General features: G+C 43.5%; 1 protein-coding gene across 2 annotated transcripts in view; it reads left to right on the top strand.

Moving 5' to 3' along the window:
- Positions 1 to 12950, top strand: part of HEG1 (heart development protein with EGF like domains 1) — an 81880-nt gene extending 68930 nt beyond the window's left edge. The window contains exons 16-18 of one of the 2 annotated variants that reach the window (XM_061194282.1): positions 1164 to 1251; positions 5098 to 5272; positions 7824 to 12950. In XM_061194282.1, coding sequence (XP_061050265.1) covers positions 1164 to 1251; positions 5098 to 5272; positions 7824 to 7973 — 413 coding nt within the window. In that variant the 3' untranslated portion in view covers positions 7974 to 12950. Of the gene's footprint in view, positions 1 to 1163; positions 1252 to 5097; positions 5273 to 7269; positions 7510 to 7823 lie in introns of those variants that run through there. The other variant, XM_061194283.1, reaches the window with a different exon arrangement.
- The last annotated feature ends 12874 nt before the right edge of the window (positions 12951 to 25824 follow it).

Here is a 25824-nt window from a genome sequence, read left to right as displayed (position 1 = left end):
ATTCCCAGACTCTGGGTAACATTTCTTATAAAATTGTGAAATCTAGCCTAGGGTTGCCTTCTTTTTATTTTATCAAGTAAGAACCTAAAACCAAATTAAAAAAATTTTACATCTACTATCACCACCAATTCAAAAATTTTAAAAAACAATTAACCACCAAGGGTGGGAAGTAACCAAGAAAATATTCTCTTTTTTTCCAATTACTTTTTCAAAAGCAGCTTTACCGGAGGCATAATTTACACATGATAAAATGCATCTGTATTAAGTGAGGAAAAAAAGTAGGAAGGACCAAATTTTAGAAGGTATTAAAACTAGGGAAAAAACAACCCAAACGAGTTTAGTTTTTGAAAAATGTATGCATCTCTTTTATTTTTCTCTTCTGATCGTGAATTGGTAACAATGTCATCGGGCTGGTCTGCAGGTAGAATTTGGGAGCCCCCATTCTTGGAGTGGCTGAGAAAGAGAAACTCTGCTCAAAATAGTATAGGGGAGGGATAATCATTTTCCCTCTACCCTTCTAGATTCTTGGCTGACACCCCCCCCCCACTCCCATTAAAAGCCAGAGTAACAGGAGAAAGAACAATTTTAGTTATGCGCATACACACGGGAGCCCCACAAAGATATGAGACTCAAAAGGCAGCCAGATGATTGAGGCTCATATACCCTCCTGAGCTGAGGAAAGGGCCAGAGGTCTAGGGCTTCAAAGAGGAAAATGCAATTTACAGGAAAGTGAGAAGAGGAAATGTTTGGGACACAAAGGTTGCGTGCCAAGCAGATAAGTCTCTCAGGTGAAAAAGTTATCTCTGGTATTAGCTCTCGTCCTGGTACAAGCCTCTTTCTAATGTAAATTTCCCTTACAAAAGGGTAATTAATATTCAGTTTTCAGAGTTTCTCCTGTGTCTGCAGTTTCTCAAAAATATCAGCTCAAAATAATAAATATACCAAAGAGGCATATTTGGGGATGGCACACTCTGCTCCCCTTCAGCTGAGAGAATGCAGAGCTAGTCCCAAGCAGCCTTTGCTGGGGGCCCAGAAAATGAAAAGTGGTCACCAGCTGAGGCATGGGGTAGCCGTGGGGCGGGGAAGGGGACCATTTTTTGGTATTCCTTTATTCATTCATTACCTCTTACCAATCCACTTTTTTCCTTTTTAAACCTGTTTAGCCTATCAGCTTATCACTGTGGTGATCGCGGCAGCGGGAGGTGGGCTTCTACTCATCCTGGGCATCGCACTGATTGTTACCTGTTGCAGGTGAGTGCCAAGAGTCCACATTTTAATTCTCCTTCTTTGCCTGTGCTAAGCAAGGGTCATTTTTACCCCTTTTAAAGAATGTCTGGGGTGGTTTACAGTATTAAATCGTAATGAATGACTGAACCATTTAAAAAAAGGAAAAAGGGAAATTCATGATAGGTAGTACCATCTGGGAAAGAAAAGGACAGCAAATGGGATTTTTACTAAAAACGCACAAAAGCACAAGCAACAAAAGAAAAAGATAGATTGGACGTCATCAAAATTAAAACTTCTCCGCTTCAAAGAACACTATCAAGAAAGTGAAAAAGACAACCCACAGAAGGGGAGAAAGTATTTGCAAATCATATGTCTAATAAAAGACTTGTATCTAAAATATATAAGGAATCCTTACAACTCAGTAATAAAAAGGTGAAACTGCAGAACGCATTTTGGAACTTAGTAGAGCGTAGGTTCTTCTGTCTTGGTGCAGAAAGAATTCAGCAAAGTGATAGATAAGAAGTGATTTATCAGAATAGGATGCTTGTGAGGTTTACAAGCCGGCGGGTGAGAGGGCGCCACACTAAGAACTTAGTGGGCTACAGTTTTATAATCAAAGGAAGAATGGGGAGGGGGAGAAGACCACTACTGAGTGGATGTCAAGCTTCCATCATCAGCTCCTCCTCCACATCAGGCGGGGGAGTTTTCTTGTCCCTACATGGTGAAGCCGGGACTGTCATGGCACTATTTAAATAAGCGGAAGGGTGGTAACATATGCTAAAAATGGTACATCATCTCAGGTTTTAGTATAATGTCATCTTTGCCCTGTATGTTTGTTTTTAGTGCATGCAAAGGAGCATGTCCTAGGAATTATTAACTTACTGACCTTACTGGGCAGGATGTGGGTCTCATTTTACCATTGTTTTACTGTTTGGGGGCATGTCTCATGCGTCTGTTGCTAAGCAAGCCAGCTTGGTTCTGTGGTTAAGTAAACCTGCTTTCTTGAGTGATCATTAACTTACAGGGGTCTCCCATGCTTTTTTCTTTACTTATCCCTTAGTGGGATCAACTATTTAATCACCTATTTTGTCCCTTTACTCTGTCCCTATCAAAGGCAACCCAATTAAAAGTGGGCAAAGAACTTGAATAGTCATTCCTCCAAAGAAGATACACAAATGCCCAATAAATATATGCAAAGATGTTCAATGTCATTATCCGTCAGGGAAGTGCTGTCAAAACTAACCTCAGATACCACTTCACACCCACTGAGATGGCTACTAAAGCAAACCAACAAAAACCAGAAAATAACAAGTGTTGGTGAGAATGTGGGAAAAGTAGAACGCTCAGACACTGCTGGTGGAAACATAAAATGGTGTAGTCACTTCGAAAAAGTCTGGCAGTTCCTCAGAACGTTAAGCAGAATTGCCATCCGACCCAGCATTTCCACTCTTATACCAAGAGAAATGAAAACGGGTGTTCACACAGAACCATGTACACAAGTATTCAGAGCAGCATTGTTCGTAATAGCCAAAAGGTGAAAATAACCCCAATATCCATCAACTGATGGATAGATAAACAAAATGTGGTATATCCATACAATGGAATATTATTTGCCATAAAAAGGAATGAAATACTGAAACGCGCTATAACGTGCATGAACCGTGAAAATAGTATGCTATGTGAATTAAGCCAGTCACAAAAGACCACACATGTATGGTTCCATTTATTTGAATGTCCAAAATAGGCAAATCAAATAGAGACAGAAAGTAGATTGTCAGTTGCCTAGGCCTGGATGGGCAGGGGGAGAACTGGGGAGTAATGGCTAAGGCGTGTGGGGTTTCTTTCTGGGGTAATGAAATTGTTCCAAAGTTGCACAACTGACGGTTGCACGACTCTGAATATACTAAAAGCCATTGACTTCTACACTTTTTAAATAAAATTTTTGGCTGCGTTGAGTCTTCATTGCCGCACGCAGGCTTTTCTCTAGTTGCGGTGAGCGTGGGCCACTCTTCGTTGCGGTGTGCGGGCTTCTCATTGCGGTGGCCTTTCCTGTTGCGGAACACAGCCTCTAGGGTGCGCGGGCTTCAGTAGTTGCGGCACGCGGGCTCAGTAGCTGTGGCTCGTGGGCTCTAGAGCACAGGCTCAGTAGTTGTGGCGCATGGGCTTAGTTGCTCCGCAGCATGTGGGACCTTCCAGGACCAGGGCTCTAACCCGTGTCCCCTGCATTGGCAGGCAGATTCCTAACCGCTGCGCCACCAGGGAAGCCCAACTTTTACACTTTAAATGGGAAAATTAAGAAGCAAACAAAGACGAAAGGGATTGCCTGGAATATTTAGCAGTGGAGAGGTGGCAGGCATGTGGATGGGCAGACAGTAGTAAACTTGGCTCTAGGCTTCCTGGACAGCAGTGCCATTGGGTTTTGATTGGAAAAGGAAGAAAAAGAAAGGAATTGGTTCCCTTCTCTGTGGTTATTCAGATGAGGGAAAACTCAGACTTTTGATTTAGATGATAATAAATGGCAGGAATTATCCTAACATAGCAGATGGAGGGGACCTACGAAATAGCAAGTTATCTTTTCAACCATTGACCTGAAGGACATTTTAAGATATCCTCTATCTCCAGGAATGCTGCAGAGAGCAAGCTGCTCCAAATGCCCGTCCAAGGATGCAGGCCTCATGGTTCAGCCCATGCCTGTCATTTATAACATTGCAATCAAAGCATCAGAGATAAACTGTGTGAGTGGAAAGAAAAATCTGGGTATGAGACTAGGAGCTAGAGAGATAGACTTTGAGTGCTCCAGGAGACGGAAGCCTCCTATCTGCTCAGTGTCCTGTACCAGGTAGTGTAGCCGTCTGGAGAAAGAGAGCCTGTGACTATTGGTCCCTGGGAGAAGGTGGCTGTAGATCAGTAAGTCATTGTTTGAGACAAGATGCTCCAGCCCCCAGGGAGCAACACAATGGCAGGTCTGTTCTCAACTTGTAAGAAGGGACAACGCCTAAGCCCCATGCTGGACGTTTGGTTTTAAGATCCTGAATGATTTGGTGCCTTCCCTAGAACGTTTATTTACAGGAAAGCCAGGTGTAGAGGGAGGAAACTCCAGATTATCTTACCCAGGACAAATATCACTAAAAATGTCTGATTCGAGGCCCATTACAGAAGGTGAATAACACATCCTCCAACAGTTTCCAGTCAGAGAACTCTCACCACTAGGGAACTTGTCTTAGGGTTTCCCTGCCCCGCTGACATGAGAATCTGTATGGGTATATACACAGGTGGGCATTTCTGCAAACAAAACATACTATTTTCATGGTTCGTGAAGTAGCTTCATGCAGTGGAACAGCACTGGCCGGGGAGTTGGGAGGCCTGAATTCTGGCCCCAGCTTTACTAGTAGCAAACTGTGACCCCAGGACGAGTCACATCCCTCACAAAGCCAGAGTTGCCCCATCCCCAGAGCTCCTCAAGCAGGTTGGGAACTGCTGGACTAAAGAACCCTAAAGGCCCTTCCCGCTGCAACATCTTATGAATTTATGACTCTTGCTTCCCTGGCTGACCCCACGGTGCAGCGATCTCTGTCCCCCAGAACAGTCTAAATGTGCTCCACTGCAGCTGTCTTTGTCCTCTCTACCCCCGATAACCTGACCCTTTGGGTTGGAAGATTTTTTGCATCTTTTTTTTGCACCTAATTGTATTTTTATAGGCAAATACTAAAAATAATAGCAACAATAATAACATTCCTCAGTGGGCAGCTACAAAAAAATACAGTGGTATCTTTAGGTCTAATTTTCCTTGCCGAAAACTAGATGGTGCTTTCACAGATAGCATTTCTTCACAGAACTTATTTCAGTTTTCAAAATTTTTTTACCTTGCAGAAAGAATAAAAACGACATAAGCAAGCTCATCTTCAAAAGTGGGGATTTCCAAATGTCCCCATATGCTGAGTACCCCAAGAACCCTCGCTCACAAGAATGGGGCCGAGAAGCTATTGAAATGCATGAGAATGGAAGCACCAAAAACCTCCTCCAGATGACGGATGTCTATTACTCGGTGTGTATTCCCACACCCAGGTGACCTCCCGGCTCCAATTTCCTCGGAGAATTAAAGGGATTCTGTTTTTTCTGTTTGTTCTGGGTTTTTCTTGGTTTTGTTTTTCTGGTCTCGACGCGTGGCTTTCGGGATCTCAGTTCCCTGACCTGGGATTAAACCCGGGCCAAGGCAGTGAAAGCCCGGAATCCTAACCACTAGGCAACCAGAGAACTCCCAAGGGATTCTGTTTTGCTGTAGTAAAAGCACTCCAGCTCATTAAGGGTTAAAAAGAATGGTGGCGTACGCCTCTTATTCACATAGTTTAATATTCAATTTACTTACTATCTATTTGCATGGGATTTATTAGTTTCAACATTGAGATATGAAGAGTATTTCCACAGAGCACAGTATGTACTTTATGAGGTTGCAGCAGTAACCTTCTTGTCACACTGAACTTGCTTTTAAGTTACAGGATTGGAAGGTAAAAGACAGAGAAAGAATTTAGTGATATTTAGTCTTTGGCCCTTTCATTTTTATCTCTTGTCTGCTGTGCTTTACATCATGTGGTTGGGTAGTTGAAACTGAGGGATTGGGAAAAGGTATAAAGAGAACAATTCAGTGTCATCCTCAACCAGCACTTGTCAGAGGTTTGGAAGATTCAATAGGTCTTTAATAATTTGCTATGTCCAGCCCTGGAGTGCATCATTTGGAAAGATGGGAGACCACCTTGAACCCTTGCTTCTTCTATCCCGCATTGAATAACCCATGTCATAGTCCCATGCCTGCTCAGTTCTTTCGTGTTATACTGCATCAGCCATAAAGCAAACACAGGCGGTGATACCTGAGCTGAAAAATAAACAGCTGTCAAGTGACTTCTCCTGCCTTGCGGAGCTGTTAGAAGTATAGCAGTAAACGTGAAACCTTGCCCTAAGGTTTCAAGGGACTTAATAGCTTTAGGCAATCCTGTTAACAGACTGAACAACCACTCTGGTTGCTATGGAGATTAACCTGCGTGTTCAGACTTTGGATGGGAGGGGCATTCATGCTAAGGAAGCTGTAGTTTCAATGGACTGAAAAATTTGAACCTGGCTTGGAGGAAGAACAAAAAGAAATAAGGGGAAAGATAAATGTAGATACAAAGATAGATCTAGTTTGAATGTTTCTGTTGATATTTTTGCATAGGGGCTTTGCTTTACCCTCTGTCAGGAAAGCCTTTTTCCTCTGATAACTGCAGCCGTAACTAAGCAGGTATCTCTCCCAGGGGTACCCGCACACTTACAACCTTCACTAGGCGCTCCTCAGCCCCCAGGCAGCACCAGGACAGAGCAACTGACAGGCCTACAGCATCACAGGACCCACCTTTGCTGTGCATTCCCAGGCCATTAGCTGAAGAGTTGTCTTAAGTAGATGCACTCACAAACTTACACGAACCCCATTTTCATTTCAGACAGTAGGCTGAGCAGTCTGTAGAAGCAGAGCCTAAGCTGTCACCTGAGGGTGTGGGCTGTCCCTCACAGTGGTCTCAGGTGTGCACTGGGCTCTCCTGGGATCCACATTATAATAAGCAGAAACTAGTGTTTTGTTTCTATAAGCCGACATTTCTCCCTGAAGGAGGGCCTCCTCAAAGTAGCCAGGGCCTTCTCCAGGGGCTCCTTTTGCGTTAGGTAGGTAGTCACAACCCACTAAGCTGGGATCTGGTCAGAGACACCTGAGAATCAGCTGGCCTCCTGCTTTGGGGTCTTAACTCCACCTCCAACAGGTGGCCTTGTGAAGGTCAGTCCCCCATTCTCGGCAGGGACAATAGCGTTCTGCTAAATACCAGAGAGGGTTTAAATCCATTGTGCTTCGCAGAGAAACTCTTTTTTAAAAGTCAAAATGATAATCAGATAATAATTACTCTTGATAATAATCAAGATAATAATTAACCCAGGTCTTTTCCTACGTTGGTCTAAAATCACTGGGCTGCTCTTGGGACTTCCCTGGTGGTGCAGTGGTTAAGAATCCGCCTGCCAATGCAGGGGACACAGGTTCGAGCCCTGGTCCGGGAAGATCCCACATGCCGCGGAGCAACCAAGCATGCAAGCCACAACTACTGAGCCTGTGCTCTAGAGCCTGCGAGCCACAACTACTGAAGCCCGCACGCCTAGAGCCCGTGCTCCGCAACAAGAGAAGCCACTGCAATGAGAAGCCCACGCACTGCAACGAAGAGTAGCCCCGCTCGCCGCAACCAGAGAAAGTCCACACGCAGCAACGAAGACCCAACACAGCCAAAAATAAATAAATAAATAAATAAATAAAATTTAATAAAATAAAATAAAAATGACTGGGCTGCTCTTGATTATGTAATGTTTCTAAAAACCCCCTTTTAAAATATGGGCAAAGGGATCCCAGTTTCCATAAAGAGACGACCTGGGAGGTCCTGACTTCTAGGTCAGACCTTGCTCTGCTATGTATAGCTGCCTCCATCTTAAATTCGTCAAAATATAGCATTCATTGTTTCTTTTTTCTTAACTATTAAATTTAAACCCAAGAATAATAAACTGACTCTTCTTCTTTTCTCTTTGGCCACCAGCCTACAAGTGTAAGGAATCCTGAACTTGAACGAAATGGACTCTACCCGGCCTACACTGGATTGCCAGGATCACGGCATTCTTGCATTTTCCCCGGACAGTATAACCCATCTTTCATCAGCGATGAGAGCAGGAGAAGAGACTACTTCTAAGTGCAGCAGAGAGAGGGGCCCGTTGCTGCGACTGCACCAGCGGAGCACCTCCCGCCGGCCGCTCCCAGGACTTGTGCAGCCACACCTGAGTGGCCAGTGGAGAGGGGACGGGCGTGGGGGGGTGTGACCACAGTGGAAGGGGACAGCTGGAGCCCGTGGACGTGGAGCTGCAGGCTGCTCATCCGGCACCTTCATTGCTACTGTGAATGTGAACACGGGCCAGTACGGTAGAGTCCCCGCATGACTGCAGCTTGGCCGTGGCTTCGGGGTGACTGTTAATTAGGGCTGATCCTCAGGCATCAGTGCAAGGACCCAGGTTTTCCTTAGTTTGCACTTTAGTAAATGCAAAAGTAGGGAGGGAGGTCTCCTTTTGGATGTTTCTGAAGACTGCTCCAGAAAGAAGGCCTCTTCTACTCGGGCACTTCCATAGGCCTCAATTTGGTGATTCATTTACAGCAAAATACTGGCTTTTTTCTTGTTTTCCTGCCCAGTAGCTACGTGCTGAACAACAGATGCCGATGGACATACCACTAGTGTTTGGAGATGCTGGAGGTTAACACACCCTCTTAAGTCGTCTCGTGCTATGTTCTCCAAACAAACCCCCAAAATGAGGAACTGAAATTTGTGAGGCACAGCACATAATTCCAGTTTGTTTTCTTTAGTCAAGGTGACACATTTATCTAGGATTATCTTTTTTCCCTTTGCAGTTACATCTGGATCAGGGCAAAACAACTTCCATTTGGTTCTAGTTAGAGGCATCCAGCTGCCCCATAGTGAGGCCCAGCAAGCACTGGACGAAGGCCCTGGTGGAAAGGTGCCATCCCTGAGGGCAGTGCATGGTGCGTGGGCTCTGACCTCCATCCTTGAGGCCGAGGCTGCTACATGTGGAGTAGAAGTGGAGCGCTCAATGCAGGTTGGGTCTGAGCTGGTACTTCACCACTAATGGAGAAGCAGCTTTTGTTGTTGCTGCAGCTGAACATGGTTAGGGAAACGGGCTGAATAGGCGTATTCAATTTTCTGAAACACCAGTGCTTTGGGAAGCCGGGCGTGCGGTTCCTGAGGAAGAATAGGGAGCTGGGCTGGAGCCACACGTGAGCCTGCTTACCCACCAGTGTGGCATCTTTGCTAGTAGCACCGATCTCGTCCGCAAACTCAGTGTCGGTTGAGTGGTTCAGCCAACCACTCAAAGCTATTTATTCATTGAAGAAATAACTTATTTTCTCTCAAACAGTAATTTGTAACTCTTTGTACTACTACGGAGTTCCCTCCAGAAACATGGGTATAATTCAAGTCAGCATTGGAGAACTAAAGACTTCTGGCCAGTTAGGGAGTTGAGCGTTTGCCTTGGGGAAGGAAATTCCACGCGTCTTACTTAACGGTGGCTGAAACGTGGGTCCTGCGAGGGGGGCATATCCAGTGCTGTGCCTTTAACTGCTGCTTGTGGAACTGTGATCATTCTCACCTGCCTTTGAACATCCTGGTTCGGGATGAAGTGAAGAGAACACAGAGGTAAAAGAATTGTTCCCACCCTGAAGCTCGGAGCTCAGTGGCACCCACACTTCTGGAAATGGTGCAGCCTTTGGAGACGGTTCTGTCCCGGGCATGGTTGTTTCTTCAAGGTTCTCTAAGCTCTTCAGAATGAATCTAATCATTAGTCTTATGTAATTCTCGTCCAAACAGTTTTAAGTGCAAACTCCTGAGTCCCGTGGTCTCCACGAGTCACCATTTCCCTGCTGCAGCAGGAGTACTAGTCAGCTGTGATACCACTTAGTAGTTTAAATTGCATTCATCTCATGAGGTAGATACAAAAAGAATTCTGTTTTGTTAGTGGGTGCCAACTTAAAATTTCAGAGCATCCCCTTTTAGAAATCTCGGGTCTGGCCTCTCTCCGTGCAACCGAACGGCCGTCTGTGCCTCGTGGTCTCCCATCTAACTGGAGAGCGCAAGCTCCTGCACTCAGCACACCTGAGCCAGCAGGCTGGGGCCCGAGGGAGGCGGCTGCTTCCGGGCTTTGGCCGCAGAGCCTCGCTTGCCCCCGGGACCCGGAGCCACAATGGGGGCTGTCCCCAGGCATACAGGCCTGCCGCCTCCAGCTGACAGATGATCGCCTGTGCCAGGGCCAGAAGCTATATGCTTCACGACGTGAAGCATTCTGTCCCCAAAGTGTCCTGGAGCAGAATCTCAAGATCCAGAAAAGAGTGTGCTGTGAGTTCCAAGAATGCTTTCCTGGGAGTGGCTTTTGTGCATGTGAAGTGGATTAAGAGTGCTGTTTTTCCTTTTACTGTGAAAAAGGGAGGCCCCCTGCAAGGTTGAGTTCACATTGTATCTGCAGTTTCTAGGAGGCTTGCAGGGTTGGGGGCGGGTGGCAGTGCCAGTGCCGGCTGCTCGCCTGGGTAAGGAAGGCAGAGGCTGGCCTTGTTCCCGCTTGGGGTTAAATACCTCTAGAGGGTCCTCCCTGAGCCGAGACACAGCTGGTGGGGCGGCAGCCACTGGGATGGGGGACAGGCTGGCTGCACCCCTGGTGAGCAGAAGCCCTCGCCTCCGGCACAGGTGCCGTGTCAGTCCCTGTACCTGGAGTGTGCGAGCCCTGTGCACAGAAGTGCCTCGGTCCTGCGTGGGAGCCCCACGACTGGGGGCGGTGGAGGAAGCTGCCCATGAGACACTCAGACGTCTGTAGGGAAGAGTGAGGCCGCGTGGAACCCCATGTCCCCCAGCAGGCCGGAGCACGGTGACTCTCAAGGCAGGGAGATGCTCACTGGGGCCTCCCAGCATCTGCAGGTTTTGTCGAAGCTCCAGAGGGTCTTATTTCTGGTGTCTTTTCCTCTTGCCCCATGAGCCAGCCCAGGGCACTAGAGACAATTTAGAAAGCCTAAATAGTCCCAACAGGCATCTCATGTGTTCCCACCACACCCCGGCTCTGTGCAGCATACGTGGCCTTACCGCACCCTTGTGAGATGGGTGTGAGAGAGCCCATTTCTCGGACATGGGACCCTTCAGAGGGGATAAGTACCTTGCCTTGGAGGGCCAGGACTCAAACCCTTCTGCCTGGCTTGTTCTTCTCGCTGTACCTCTTGCCTCACCTCCCTGGCAGATGCCTCACCACCCAGTGTCAAAGAGAGCTGGAGAGAGTGGGCTTAAAATAAAAGTTGTTTATTTTAAGAACGTTAATATTATTAAACAGTAACTAAACTAATGCCATGAAGTACAAAAGCAAAATGTTGAAACAGTCCTTTCAGGTCTGTTGTTACGTGTATTTCTTGGATGCTTGCGGTCGTCATCAAGATAAGAGTGGCTGGCTCATGCTTGTTAGCAAGAAGCATATTGGTACGTGGCTTTGGTTGAAGGAGGTGTATGGTGATGACCTGGGTGCTTGACAGACACGGCCAGACTTAGACATCTATCTGAGGGCTGCCTTGCCCTGCTCCCGCGGTGAGGCCATGTTTCCCACGTACTGGAAGCATGTTTTTGTGAACATGATCTGAGTCTGGAACATATTCAGTTGAAATGTCTTAAATGCTGACAAATCTTCCTCCTTTGACAAAAGTTTGTTTTCAGAAGCAGCTAAGTCATTTAGAGCCAAAATTGCTGAGTGGATAGTGTAATCAAGCTGGCTGATAGCATTTGAGGTCAAAAACTAAGATGTAACCGTTAAGTTCTTGAAGAGGTCGTTCTTAATGTTGGCCCCAATGGGAGGGCAACATCTTTGCAAGATGAGGCTGGATGGCTGCCCACGAAAATGCCGTGGAAGGATGATATTCATTCAGATGTGAAAGTTCCCAGAGCGGACACGTCAGGGTCACTCCTCACATGTGGCTTCTTGGGGCCTCCATTAAGCCATCTTGCCCACTGGTGGTGCACCCAGGTGGGTGCCTGTAACTCCATGAATGCTGCCTGCAGAAGCAAGAATGTTCAGGCCAGCTGCTTCTGGCTTAGTTTAGCCTAACACACCCCAAACTAGGGTTTTGACCCATGGTTCTAAGATACACTGATTTCAAAACTAGAGCACTTCTTTGGAGAGAGGAAGAAAGCAAAGTTCAGTATCTCAGTATTTTGTATCTTATTGAAAACCACCTTTAGTATCAGAGATATTTTTTCTGTGTGAAAACTTTTGTGGGGATTAGAAGGGACATTTCATTTCCTTCTTGACAAAGCGTCATTCTGAGGTTCTCATGTGCATTTTTGGAAATAGATACGGTTTTGTAGAGTTGGCTGTTAAGTATATGCTCTTTTTTCTTTTTCTTTTCTTGGCTCCCCAGAGAAGGAACCTGGTTAAACTACTAGAAAGATTAAAGTTTTAAATGTCAGTTAATTTGTTGTGCTAAAGTATCTTTTCAGGAGTGTTATAATCCATCCTATTTGGTGTAAAGTGCTCACAGAAAACCCTGTGAAACCAAAGGGGACAATTGAGGTCTAAAAAAAGACATATTTTAGACTGGCTCTGTTCTCGTGGCATTTTAAAGAGGATACTTAAAAGGATTTGCATATTAGATTCTAGCTTTATCCTTTTTTTCTTGGATACATAATAATGCACTTCAGGTGCAGAGTTCTTGGATAGGAAGGATGGGACTAGACAGGGATGGGATGGAACCTGTCTAGCTGGGAAACTAACCCAGGTTTCTGTATTACTTCGCCTGTTTCTTAAAAGATCTCTCATCGTGGGTTGCTGTGAGTTTTGTTAATGTTTGTGTTGCTGGATTTATGGTTAAATGAAGCATGTAGCTGGAAGATGAACTTTTGAGTTTTCACATTGTCCCAGATTTCTCTTTGCAGACCTTTAAACCTTAGCCCCTGGTTGATTGTGTTAAATCCATTATGAGAATGTTATTTAAAGTTGTATTATAATTGCAACCTCCACGAATTATTCAGTACTGTAGCAGCAAAGTATTTGTAAGAATTCGATTATTTTTATACTTATATCCACCATAAGTCTGGCGTTCTAGTCAGTAAAATGATGCAATAAAATCAATATCATTTTCACTGTGTTTTTCTGGTGATAACAAACAAACCACAGCAGAGTGCAACAAGTTCATTTTTATGAGGGCATCATTTAAACAACAGAGCTGCACTGTGAACTCTTACATGGCACATGTAGGGGCTGAGTCATTTCTGTGTCCTCAGTGCCTATAACAAGAGAGGAAATATGCTTTTTTTTTTTTTTTTATAAAGCACATTTAAAACACTGTAACTGACTTTATTTATTATTTATTTATTTATTTTTGGCTGTGTTGGGTCTTCGTTTCTGTGCGAGGGCTTTCTCTAGTTGCGGCAAGCGGGGGCCACTCTTCATCGCGGTTCACGGGCCTCCCACTATCCCGGCCTCTCTTGTTGCGGAGCACAGGCTCCAGACGCGCAGGCTCAGTAGTTGTGGCTCACGGGCCCAGTTGCTCTGCGGCATGTGGGATCTTCCCAGACCAGGGCTCGAACCCATGTCCCCTGCATTGGCAGGCGGATTCTCAACCACTGCGCCACCAGGGAAGCCCAGGAAATATGCTTTTGATGATGGATGGATGGGCAGACGGATCAGGCATAGCACCTGCTTTTGTTTACTTTTCTTTCTGCAGGTTGGAGAGAGCCAGTAACCAGTTTTCAGACATGGAAGATTTCCTCCTCAATGCCTCCCACCATCACTCTTCATGTCTTGCAGGAGAAGTGAGAGTAAGCATATCTGTGCTCTATGGTGGAGAGAATCTAGAACTTTAAGGTGGTAGGCCATGGGCCTTAGACTTACGTGGCCGGTGAATGTGGCCACTTGGCTGATATTTGTTTATTAATTAATTGCTTATTTGAGATTTGAGTGCCTTTTGTGGCAGGGATGGATGAGCCTTTCAGATGCTTTATGACAGTAACCTTGGCACTAGGAGAGGCCAATAATGGCAGCTCAGGACATGACGGTGACCTTTTGGCAGATTAGATCGGGGTTGCAGCCCATCAAACATCTCTGAATGGAAATAAGCAGCAGCACTTTCCCCTCCTGACGCGGCTCCCGCTACGCTGCTTTCTGTCCCACCATTTAATCCCCACCTGAGACCTTAGCAGAACCCAGTACTGAACCTCGTTCATGTTCCTGCCCAGCTCAGCCAGACATTGTACACATCACAGCATTTCCATACCCACTCTCCCCTGGGAACTGTTTAGGACTGAAAATGGGAGGACCTTCTGCTGTCCACCCACAAGCTGGCCCTAGTGCTTGTCCTACGTGTGCATCTCACCTGGCAATGTGCAGCCTCCACCTCCGGAGGTGATTTGCCAGTAAGTAAAAATCTAAAAAATATTTTTAGACCCTTGGACTTAAAGGACTCCAGCAGTGCGCAGTCATTTTCCAATTGTTTGAGAAGTAATGAAAGGTAAGGGGCACAATATATAGATTATATAGGGAAGAGTCCTCCTGTCTTGGATATTGATCAACCAGGACAACTTTAAACCCCCAGAACTGGATGGTATCGACATGAAGCCACCTGACGCAGCAAGCATGGACTTCAGATAAGAAAGATACAAGGGAGAGGCCAGGGAAAAGAAATGCAGGTGGATTTTTATTGACCTCATAAAACCTTACAGCGTCATCAGAAGGCCTGGGCTCTAACAGCTGGTACGAGACACTCCCTAACAGTTTCCTGGCTCTTTTCCCCCAATCATGATGTGAGGCCTAAGAGTCTGCTCAGCTCTCTGAGCCTCAGTGTCCTGATCAGGGAAGTGGGGATAATAAGTGTTGCCTCCCAGAGTTGTTGTGAGGATGAAAAGGGAGAATTCATATGGAAACACTCTGTAAACTACAAAGAAATGGAACACAGATGGGTTCTCTTCAATAGGGCCATCCTGTCACCAAAAGAAAGACAGACAAGTACAGGATTAATGTGTCATTTCACTAGTAACTGGCCCTGAAGACCTTGGACTTGCCATCCAAGCTTTCTTGTCATTTTCCCTTTCCTCCTTCTCCAACCTGCTCCCCATATCATGAAGGGATTAATGGGTTAAAAATCGTAAGCTCTGTCCAGGTAGGAACCAAGTCTGTCCTGCTCAACATGATATGCTCAGTACCTGGCACCTAGCAGGCATTCACTAAAACAAAGAACAGGTGAGTAGGTGGATGAATCGTCCAACAGTAGAAGTATATTGAAGTTAAAGTTCCTGGAGACCTACCCCCTCCAGTAGCTGCAGGCTGACGACTAGCTGATGGTGGATGAATATGTAGCGACGACATGTAACTGAACAGGAACCCTTAGCAAAGATCTCTTGTAGCAAAGTTCAAGCAGGCATTTGCAGACCAAACACTAAAGGTACACTATAAAGCCCTTCACCTGATGAATTATGGAACACCTATACAATGAAATACCACTCAGGAAGTAGAAGGAACAAACTACCTCAACAGGCAGCAACCTGGATGGGTCTCAAAAACACTGTGCTGAGTGACAAGAGCCAGCCATAAAAGGCTACACACTGTATGATTCCATTTATATTTCATTCTGGAAAAGACAAGATCATTGGGGCAGAAAACAGGTGAGTGGTTCCCTAGAGGTCGGGAAGGGGCTTTCTGCTGTTCACCAAATATTTCCAGCTTTCCTCCTGTCAGGCACCTGGTAGCCAAACTTCCCCACCCGCTTTGAAATATGGCCGTGTGACTTGCTTTGGCCAAAGAAATGTGAAGGGAAGTGAAATGTGTCGCTTCTGGGAAGGCACTTGAAGAGCTGTGTGTGGTGGTCATTTCTCTTGCCTCAGCAGTCATGGAAATATCTATTGAGATGGAGCCACTATTGGCCTGGGACCCCGTGACTAAGAGGAACATAGCCTCGTTGCTGACTGGGCTTAGACACGAACAAGAAAAAATGTTAACACTGGTTATTACCCTTGAGTGAATTGCTTGATTCCTAGTTCAACACCATGGAACATTTATCTCATTAAAATTCTTCAACTAAGTTGTTTTATAATAATTCAAATCAGAAACACTTATTGAGTGGCTAATATTTTCCAAGCCTGTTGTGTGACAATTTGTGGTATGAATGAACTTTTGAACCAGAATAACCTAGATTTGAAACTCATCTCTACGGCTTATTAGCTGTGTGCCCTTGATAGATTTCTTAACCAAATTGATCCTGAGTTTACTCCTGTATAAAATAGCAATAGTGATAGTTCCTAATTCAGAGGTATGTTGAGATTAAATGATAGGATGTCTCTAAAGTGTATCTCAGTGATGGAATACATCATTTAGCTCTGAGCATGGGATGAAGCAGGCATTGAATATATGTGTGTTAGGCTCCGTGGTAGGCATGCTTGAAGCAGCTGTCTTGTTGTTCATATAAAACTAGAATATTTATTCCTCTGCCCTTCCTTCCTGCTTACTTCACAGTAGTTGTCAAACTTTATTGTAAGGCTTTATCATAGGAATACTAGTACCATCAAGAAGATAAAAGTTGTTTGGGGAAATGTGCTAAAACTTTATAATCCATGTAGAACTTGATCTATATTTAGCTCAGTGATAACTATATTAATCGAATAACAAGGCCCATATTTTCTGTCTCTCCACACCCATCACCCTCACCGTGGAGTATCCTGTCCCTCCCTTCCTTATCAGTTGGTCCCCATTTCACATTGAGGCTAATTGCTTTCTAAAGACCAAGGGACTGGGATATAGTCATCCTGCCTGGGAAAATAAGGACAAGTTTCACTGTTACTCATAGTATCATAGACTGTGAGGCGTGGAAATCTTTTCAGTGAGGTCATCTAGGCAGTGGTTTACAAATCCTGCCCGTGGAGGGGCGCTGTTCCTGGAAGAAGTCATCACTGGGCGGAGGCCAAATGCATGGAATAAGTAGTGAGTTTTTCAAAAAGCTTAATTTATTCAATGTAAATACAATCTCATTATTATGAGACAATGTCCTTTCTACTTTTTTTAGTTATAAAAATGTCCCTTATTTTATGAAAAAATGATAATAGCAGATGGCAGTTTATTTTTTAGTACCCACGCTTCATCAGCAAGCACCTCTGTCAGTCCCCTCCACATCACTAGTTTGGGACACATCACTAGTTTTTTAAAACCTTTAAATCTAGGAACCACTGACCTGGTCCAGCCCTGGATTTTACAAAAGAGGAAACAGGCCCAGTGAGGCTGAAGGCTGTCACTTTTCCCAACGTTTCCCAATGTCACTGGTTGTACTTTGCAAGACAGAAGCATTGTCACGCAGTGGGATAGAATAATGCAGGTGTGAGAGACAGATCTAGATACAAGTCCTGGGCTCCAGTGAACTACTCACTAGGATAATGCCTTGAAAAAGCTATGTCATTCCTACAACTTAGTAGTTGTTGGCTTTTTTCCATTTTTAAGACCAGGTTAGTGTCATGTATATAAAGGAAGTCCCCTTCGAGAGGGTTGAATCTGGCTGGTCTCACACTTCTTCACAGCAACATGCAAAGCTGGAAGGCATGAAGCAATATCTATAAGGTTATCCTCTTAGTCCAAGCAGTAGGCAGAGATCGTCCAAAAGAAAAGATTTCAGGGAACCCAACACCCAAGAAAAACCACTCCATAGTGAAGTCCTGCCAACCAAGAGAGGAACCAAAACACTGAATTGGGGAATGGAGAAGCTATGAGGGATATGTGTTGGATCTGGTTAGATAGAGAATTAAGACATGGAATTAAGAAAGTGAAAGAATTAAGATTTGGAAATAGAATATGAATGTAACAAAACCCTGACAAAGTAAAAATAATATAAATAACAAAAACAGAAGGTATAGGAGAATAAGATGCTCTTTCCCTTGTTTTTCATAGCTGGTAGATCAATCCATACTGTTTAAAGTTAAATAATAAGCTTTTTAAAATAACATATCTATTATGGATTTTCACAGTATTTTTTTCTTGATCTTGGATCAGTGTCCTTGGAATTAATATCTCTTAAAGACATATTCTTTTGAAGTTTAGCAATCATTTCATTTTCACTTCGGCTGATTTTTCTTCTGTTAATTCAAATTAAAAACTAAATGTCTTGTTCCAATTGAAAAATAGTTTCTATGTTGTGATCTCATGCTTAAAAAATTACACCTACTCACCTATCTATCTCCGCCTATTCTCTCTCTCCCCCACTATCCGTCTACAAGCACGGAGAGAGCTGTCTCACCTGGCGTCCTCTAAATGTTAACGCTGGTTACTGGATCGTGGGTACTTTTCCTTTCTTCTTTATGCTTTTCCATGTTGCTTGAATTTATCTTAACAAACATGAGTTATTTTAGTAAGAACAATAAAATTATTCATTTAAAAAATGAAATGAGGACGATAATATGTAACTTTCAGAACTGTCAAAGGAACGTATATGTATATGTGTATATATATGTATATGTGTGGATATAGACATACAGATATAGATATCCTAACAGAGTTCTTGGCATACTGTAGGCACTCAGTAGGTGCGAGGCACTATTGTTATTGCTTTCTTGGGAACAGAAAAGCGTTAAATCCTGACTGAAGTAATCTCCTGTGTTAGTTGGGGTTCTTGGCTGCAGAGATGAGCATCCACTCTGTCTTATTAAAGGACATCAGATGTCTCACAGAATCTCCAGGAGGGACTGGGAAGATACCCAGAGGAGAACAATGGCCAGATCACCTTGCGGGAATGAGCCCTCCAGCAAAGACAAGCCCTCTGCCACCACTGCTCCACCCAGACCCCACAGCTTACACCACTGCCCCCAGGCATGATACTGGCACCTCAGGTTTCTGCGTCTGAAAGACAGAAAAGTAGACACCATCTGGTGCTGCTACCTTTTATTTCCTCTTCTAAATACAAGTCGTGTGCGGGTGCCACTGGTTTATGGTGCTAAGTCATAGGCCTGCACCCCACAGACAAGAGAGGCTGTGAAAGCAAGTTCTTGGCCTCTATCTTGGTGTGGCAGGACTTGTGATGGGGAGATCCCCAAGTACAGGAAGTGTCGTCCAAGGTGCTGAGTGGTCTCAAACAGGGCAAACACTCCTAAGTATTGACCGTACCTCCTAAGTATCCCTTACAAAGCTTGGTGACACAAAGACCAAAAGGATTCCAAGAGCACTTGAAAATTATGATATATTGGTTCTTTACTCACTCAAAGGTTCTGCTAATTCATTGAAATATATTTATGTACAGTAGGCCCTTCATATCCAGGAATTCAACCAACCATGGACTGAAAAAAATTTTTTTTAATTCCATAAAGTTCCAAACAACAAAACTTGAATTTGCTGCTCACCGACAACTATTTATATAAATACTATACGTATAGTATTTACAGCTATTTTCATAGCATTTACATTGTATTAGGTATTATAAGTAATCTAGAGATGATTTAAAGTATATGAGAGGGGGGAATTCCTTGGCGGTCCAGTGGTTAGGACTCGGCACTTTCACTGCCATGGGCCTGGGTTCAATCCCTGTTCGGGGAACTAAGATCCCTCAAGCTGTGCAGCATGGCCAAAAAATAAAATAAAAAAAAATTTTTAAGTATATAGGAGGATGCTTATAGGTTACGTGAAAATATTACGTTATTTTATATAAGGAACTTGAGCATTCTCAGATTTTGGTACCTATGGGGGGTGGGGTGTTCAAACCAACCCCCCAGAGATACCAAAGGACCACTATAAAATTCTAAAACCTCAGCGAAGGGGCTCCTTATCCAATGTAAACAGTGTTATCAGGGACCTCTCAATTCTTAGCTGAAAAAGGGAGAGAGGTTTTTTGTTTTGTTTTTTTGCATTTTTTTTTAGCATCTTTATTGGAATATAATTGCTTTACATTGTTGTGTTAGTTGCTGCTGTATAACAAAGTGAATCAGCTGTACATATACATACATCCCCATATCCCCTCCCTCTTGCATCTTCCTGCCACCCTCCCTATCCCACCCCTAGGGATAGAGTTTTTATAAAAAATATAAACTGTGTATAAAGAAAAATATTAAAAATCAAAGAATAAGGATTTACAGCAAATATGACAGAATGAGGGTTAATATATCTTGATGTTCCTAAACCCATACAAATTAATTTTAAAAAGAAAGGAAACCACTAAGAACCCAAGAGATACATGGGCAAAGGACATACACAGATGATTGACAAAGGAGAAAGTGCAAGAAGACACATGGTCTGAAAAATATTAACACCTGTAGCTGGAGAGGAAGGGAGACTACCCCTGCCTTGGCACCAAGCATCTTGCATACATTTTTATTTCATCCTCACAACCATAGTCATGTTAGATGCCATAATCTAAGTTATAAATGAGGAAACTTGAGGTTCAGAAGGGTCGGGTAGCTTGTTGACCAATATCAACTGGCAAAGCTGAAACTGACCCCATGACGACTGTCAGGCTCCAAAGACTAGGGTCTTTCCACTCACCAAGCTGCCTCTCTATTGATTGTTATGAATCGAAGCAAACTCTTTTCACCTATTAAATTATCAAAATCCAATGCTGATGAGAGTATGATGGAAGAGTCCTTCTCATAAGAGATTATGGGTGGGTGAGTAAATTAACAAAACCCTTTGAAATCTGTCAAGACTTATTAAGAGTCATAAAAATGTTGATTTCCATTGCCCCAATCACTCACTTTGGGGGAATCTTCTCTCAGGGAATAATTCAATATGTGGAAAGAGTTGTGGGCAAAAAGATGTTCATCACGGATTTATAAGAGTGAACAATTGGAAACAACCTAAATGTTGAGAATTGTCTAACTAAATTGGTAAATATTTACTTTCCACTTAATAGAATATTATATAGCTATTATAAACATTTGTTATATTATGAAGTAAAAAGGAAAACAATTATTTCAAATAGTTTTTAAAATAAACCCCTTGATATCAGGATTAAGAAGTGAAGAAATGAGGGAGCTTCCACTTTTTGTATTTACATATTCCTGGAATTTTAAAATTTTATTTTATTTATTTATTTGTTTGGCTGCGTTGGGTCTTTGTTGCTGTGCACAGGGTTTTCTCTAGTTGCGGCGAGGCTACTCTTCGTTGTGGTGTGTAGGCTTCTCATTATGGTGGCTTCTCTTGTTGTGGAGCACAGGCTCTAGGCGCGTGGGCTTCAGTAGTTGTGGTGCATGGGCTTAGTTGCTCTGTGGCATGTGGGATCTTCCCAGACCAGGGATTGAACCTGTGTCCCCAGCATTGGCAGGCAGATTCTTAACCACTGCGCCACCAGGGAAGTCCCTGGAATTCTTTTTTTCCCCTTGGAATTTTTTAATTAAATATTTTATAATTTAAAAAAATAAGGGGTTCAAGATGGCAGAGTAGAAGGACGTGCTCTCACTCCCTCTTGCAAGAACACTGGAATCACAACTAACTGCTGAACAATCATCGACAGGAAGACACTGGAACTCACCAAAAAAGATACCCCACATCCAAAGACAAAGGAGAAGCCACAATGAGACGGTAGGAGGGGTGCAATCACAATAAAATCAAATCCCATAACTGCTGGGTGGGTGACCCACAAACTGGAGAACAGACTTATACCACAGAAGTCCACCCACTGGAGTGAAGTTTCTGAGTCCCACATCAGGCTTCCGAACCTGAGGGTCCGGGAACGGGAGGAGGAATTCCTAGAGAAGCAGACTTTGAAGGCTAGCGGGATTTGATTGCAGGACTTCAACAGGACTGGGGGAAACAGAGACTCCACTCTTGGAGGGCACACACAAAGTAGTGTGCACATCGGGACCCAGGGGAAGGAGCAGTGACCCCATAGATACTGAACCAGACCTACCTGCTAGTGTTGGGGGTCTCCTGCCGAGGCGGGGAGTGGCTCTGTCTCACCGTGAGGACAAGGACACTGGCAGCAGAAGTTCTGGGAAGTACTCCTTGGCGTGAGCCCTCCCAGAGTCTGCCATTAGCCCCACCAAAGAGCCCGGGTAGGCTCCAGTGTTAGGTCACCTCAGGCCAAACAACCAACAGGGAGGGGACCCAGCCCCACCCATCAGCAGGCAAGCGGATTAAAGTTTTACTGAGCTCTGCCTACCAGAGCAACAGCCAGCTACCCACCACCAGTCCCTCCCATCAGGAAACTTGCACAAGCCTTTTAGATAGCCTCATCCAACAGAGGGCAGACAGCAGAAGCAAGAAGAACTACAATCCTGCAGCCTGTGGAACAAAAACCACATTCATAGAAAGATAGACAAGATGAAAAGGCAGAGGGCTATGTACCAGATGAAGGAACAAGATAAAACCCCAGAAAAACAACTAAATGAAGTGGAGATAAGCAACCTTCCAGAAAAAGAATTCAGAATAATAATAGCAAAGATGATCCAGGACCTCGGAAAAAGAATGGAGGCAAAGATCAAGAAGATGCAAAAAATGTTTAACAAAGGCCTAGAAGAATTAAAGAACAAACAAACAGAGATGAACAATACAATAATTGAAATGAAAACTACACTAGAAGGAATCAATAGCAGAATAACTGAGGCAGAAGAATGGATAAGTGACCTGGAAGACAGAATGGTGGAATTCACTGCCACAGAACAGAATAAAGAAAAAAGAATGAAAAGAAATGAAGACAGCCTAAGAGAGCTCTGGGACAACGTTAAACGCAACAACATTCACATTATAGGGATCCCAGAAGGAGTAGAGAGAGAGAAAGGACCTGAAAAAATATTTGAAGAGATTATAGTCGAAAACTTCCCTAACATGGGAAAGGAAATAGCCACCCAAGTCCAGAAAGCACAGAGAGTCCCATACAGGATAAACCCAAGGAGAAACACACCGAGACACATAGTAATCAAATTGGCAAAAATTAAAGACAAAGAAAAATTATTGAAAGCAGCAAGGGAAAAACGACAACATACAAGGGAACTCCCATAAGGTTAACAGCTGATTTCTCAGCAGAAACTCTACAAGCCAGAAGGACTGGCATGATATACTTAAAGTGATGAAAGGGAAAAACCTACAACCAAGATTACTCTACCCAGCAAAGATCTCACTGAGATTCGACGGAGAAATCAGAAGCTTTACAGACAAGCAAAAGCTAAGAGAATTCAGCACCACCAAACCAGCTCTACAAGAAATGCTAAAGGAACTTCTCTAAGTGGGAAACACAAGAGAAGAAAAGGACCTACAAAAACAAACCCAAAACGATTAAGAAAATGGTAATAGGAACATACATATCGATAATTACCTTAAACGTGAATAGATTAAATGCTCCAACCAAAAGACACAGGCTCGCTGATTGGATACAAAAACAAGACCCATATATATGCTGTCTACAAGAGACCCACTTCACACCAAGGGACACATACAGACTGAAAGCGAGGGGATGGAAAAAGATATTCCATGCAAATGGAAATCAAAAGAAAGCTGGAGTAGCAATACTCATATCAGATCAAATAGACTTTAAAATAAAGAATGTTACAAGAGACAAGGAAGGACACTACATAATGATCAAGGGATCAATCCAAGAAGAAGATATAACAATTATAAATATATATGCACCCAACATAGGAGCACCTCAATACATAAGGCAACTGCTAACAGCTCTAAAAGAGGAAATCGACAGTGACACAGTAATAGTGGGAGACTTTAACACCTCACTCACACCAATGGACAGATCCTCCAAACAGAAAATTAATAAGGAAACACAAGCTTTAAATGACACAATAGACCAGATAGATTTAATTGATATTTATAGGACATTCCATCCAAAAAGAGCAGATTACACTTTCTTCTCAAGTGGGCATGGAACATTCTCCAGGATAGATCACATCTTGGGTCACAAATCAAGCCTCAGTAAATTTAAGAAAACTGAAATCATATCAAGTATCTTTTCTGACCACAACGCTGTGAGATTAGAAATCAATTACAGGGAAAAAAACGTAAAAAACACAAACACATGGAGGCTACACAATACGTTACTAAATAACCAAGAGATCACTGAAGAAACCAAAGAGGTAATCAAAAAATACCTAGAGACAAATGACAATGTAAACACGACGATCCAAAACCTATGGGATGCAGCAAAAGCAGTTCTAAGAGGGAAGTTTATAGCTATACAAGCCTACCTCAAGAAACAAGAAAAATCTCAAATAAACAATCTAAGCTTACACCTAAAGGAACTAGAGAAAGAAGAACAAACAAAACCCAAAGTTAGCAGAAAGAAAGAAATCATAAAGATCAGAGCAGAAATAAATGAAATAGAAACAAAGAAAACAATAGCCAAGATCAACAAAACTAAAAGCTGGTTCTTTGAGAAGATAAACAAAATTGATAAACCATTAGCCAGACTCATCAAGAAAAAGAGGGAGAGGACTCAAATCAATAAAATTAGAAAGGAAAAAGGAGAAGTTACAACAGACACCGCAGAAATACAAAGCATCCTAAGAGACTACTACAAGCAACTCTATGCCGATGAAATGGACAACCTGGAAGAAATGGACAAATTCTTAGAAAGGTATAACCTCCCAGGACTGAACCAGGAAGAAATAGAAAATATGAACAGACCAATCACAAGTAATGAAATTGAAACTGTGATAAAAAATCTTCCAACATGGGCTTCCTTGGTGGCACAGTGGTTGAGAATCTGCCTGCCAATGCAGGGGACACGGATTCGAGCCCTGGTCTGGGAAGATCCCACATGCCGCGGAGCAACTGGGCCCGTGAGCCACAACTACTGAGTCTGCGCGTCTGGAGCCTGTGCTCCGCAACAAGAGAGGCCGCGACAGTGAGAGGCCTGCGCACCGCGATGAAGAGTGGCCCCTGCTCGCCGCAAGTGGAGAAAGCCCTCGCACAGCAACGAAGACCCAACACAGCCAAAAATAAATAAATAAATAAAATAAATTTATTAAAAAAAAAAACAAAATCTTCCAACAAACAAAAGTCCAGGACCAGATGGCTTCACAGGTGAATTCCATCAAACATTTAGAGAAGAGCTAACACCCATCCTTCTCAAACTCTTCCAAAAAATTTTGGAGGAAGGAACACTCCCAAACTCATTCTATGAGGCCACCATCACCCTGATACCAAAACCAGACAAAGATACCACAGAAAAAGAAAACGACAGACCAATATCACTGATGAATATAGATGCAAAAATCCTCAACAAAATACTAGGAAATAGAATCCAACAACACATTAAAAGGATCATACACCATGATCAAGTGGGATTTATCCCAGGGATGCAAGGATTCTTCAATATACAGAAATCTGCCTGCCAGTGCAGGGGACACAGGTTCGAGCCCTGGTCCAGGAAGATCCCACATGCCGCGGAGCGACTAAGCCCATGCGCCACAACTACCGAGCCTGCGCTCTAGAGCCCGCAGGCCACAACTATTGAGCCTGCATGCCACAACTACTGAGCCCGTGTGCCACAACTAGTGAAGCCCACACACCTAGAGCCCGTGCTCTGCAACAAGAGAAACCACTGCAATGAGAAGCCCACGCACCACAAAGAAGAGTAAACCCCGCTCGCCACAACTAGAGAAAGCCCTCATGCAGCAACGAAGACCCAGTGCAGCCAAAAATTAATTAATAAATTAATTAATTTTTTAAAAAACAGAAAATTAAGGGCCAACAAAGGTTAATATCTTTAATCTGTAAAATATGTTAAAAGCTCATACACTTTCTTTAGAACATTATGAATAACCCTCCCCATGAAACAATAGACAAAAATCATGAACAGCAACTACAAATAACCTAGCAAATATATGGAGAATGTTCAATCTCATTAGTGGTCAAAGAAATGAGAATTTAAATACTGAGGTATCATTTTTCAGCTACCATGGTAGGAAAAAAGCCTACTTTTTAAAAATGAAAATACATTATGCTGATGGATGAAAAGAAAGCTGCAGAGGAGTAAAGTAATATAAATCGTTAAGAAGATAATCTGGCAACAATTTCTAGAAGCCTTAAAATTTTTATTCTTGAATTAGT

The sequence above is a fragment of the Eubalaena glacialis genome, chromosome 6, assembly GCF_028564815.1.
Source record: "Eubalaena glacialis isolate mEubGla1 chromosome 6, mEubGla1.1.hap2.+ XY, whole genome shotgun sequence".
In the NCBI taxonomy this organism is placed as follows: Eukaryota; Metazoa; Chordata; class Mammalia; order Artiodactyla; family Balaenidae; genus Eubalaena; species Eubalaena glacialis.
The sequence above is the reverse complement of the archived record's forward strand: the minus strand, read 5'-3'. Positions and strand labels throughout refer to the sequence as shown.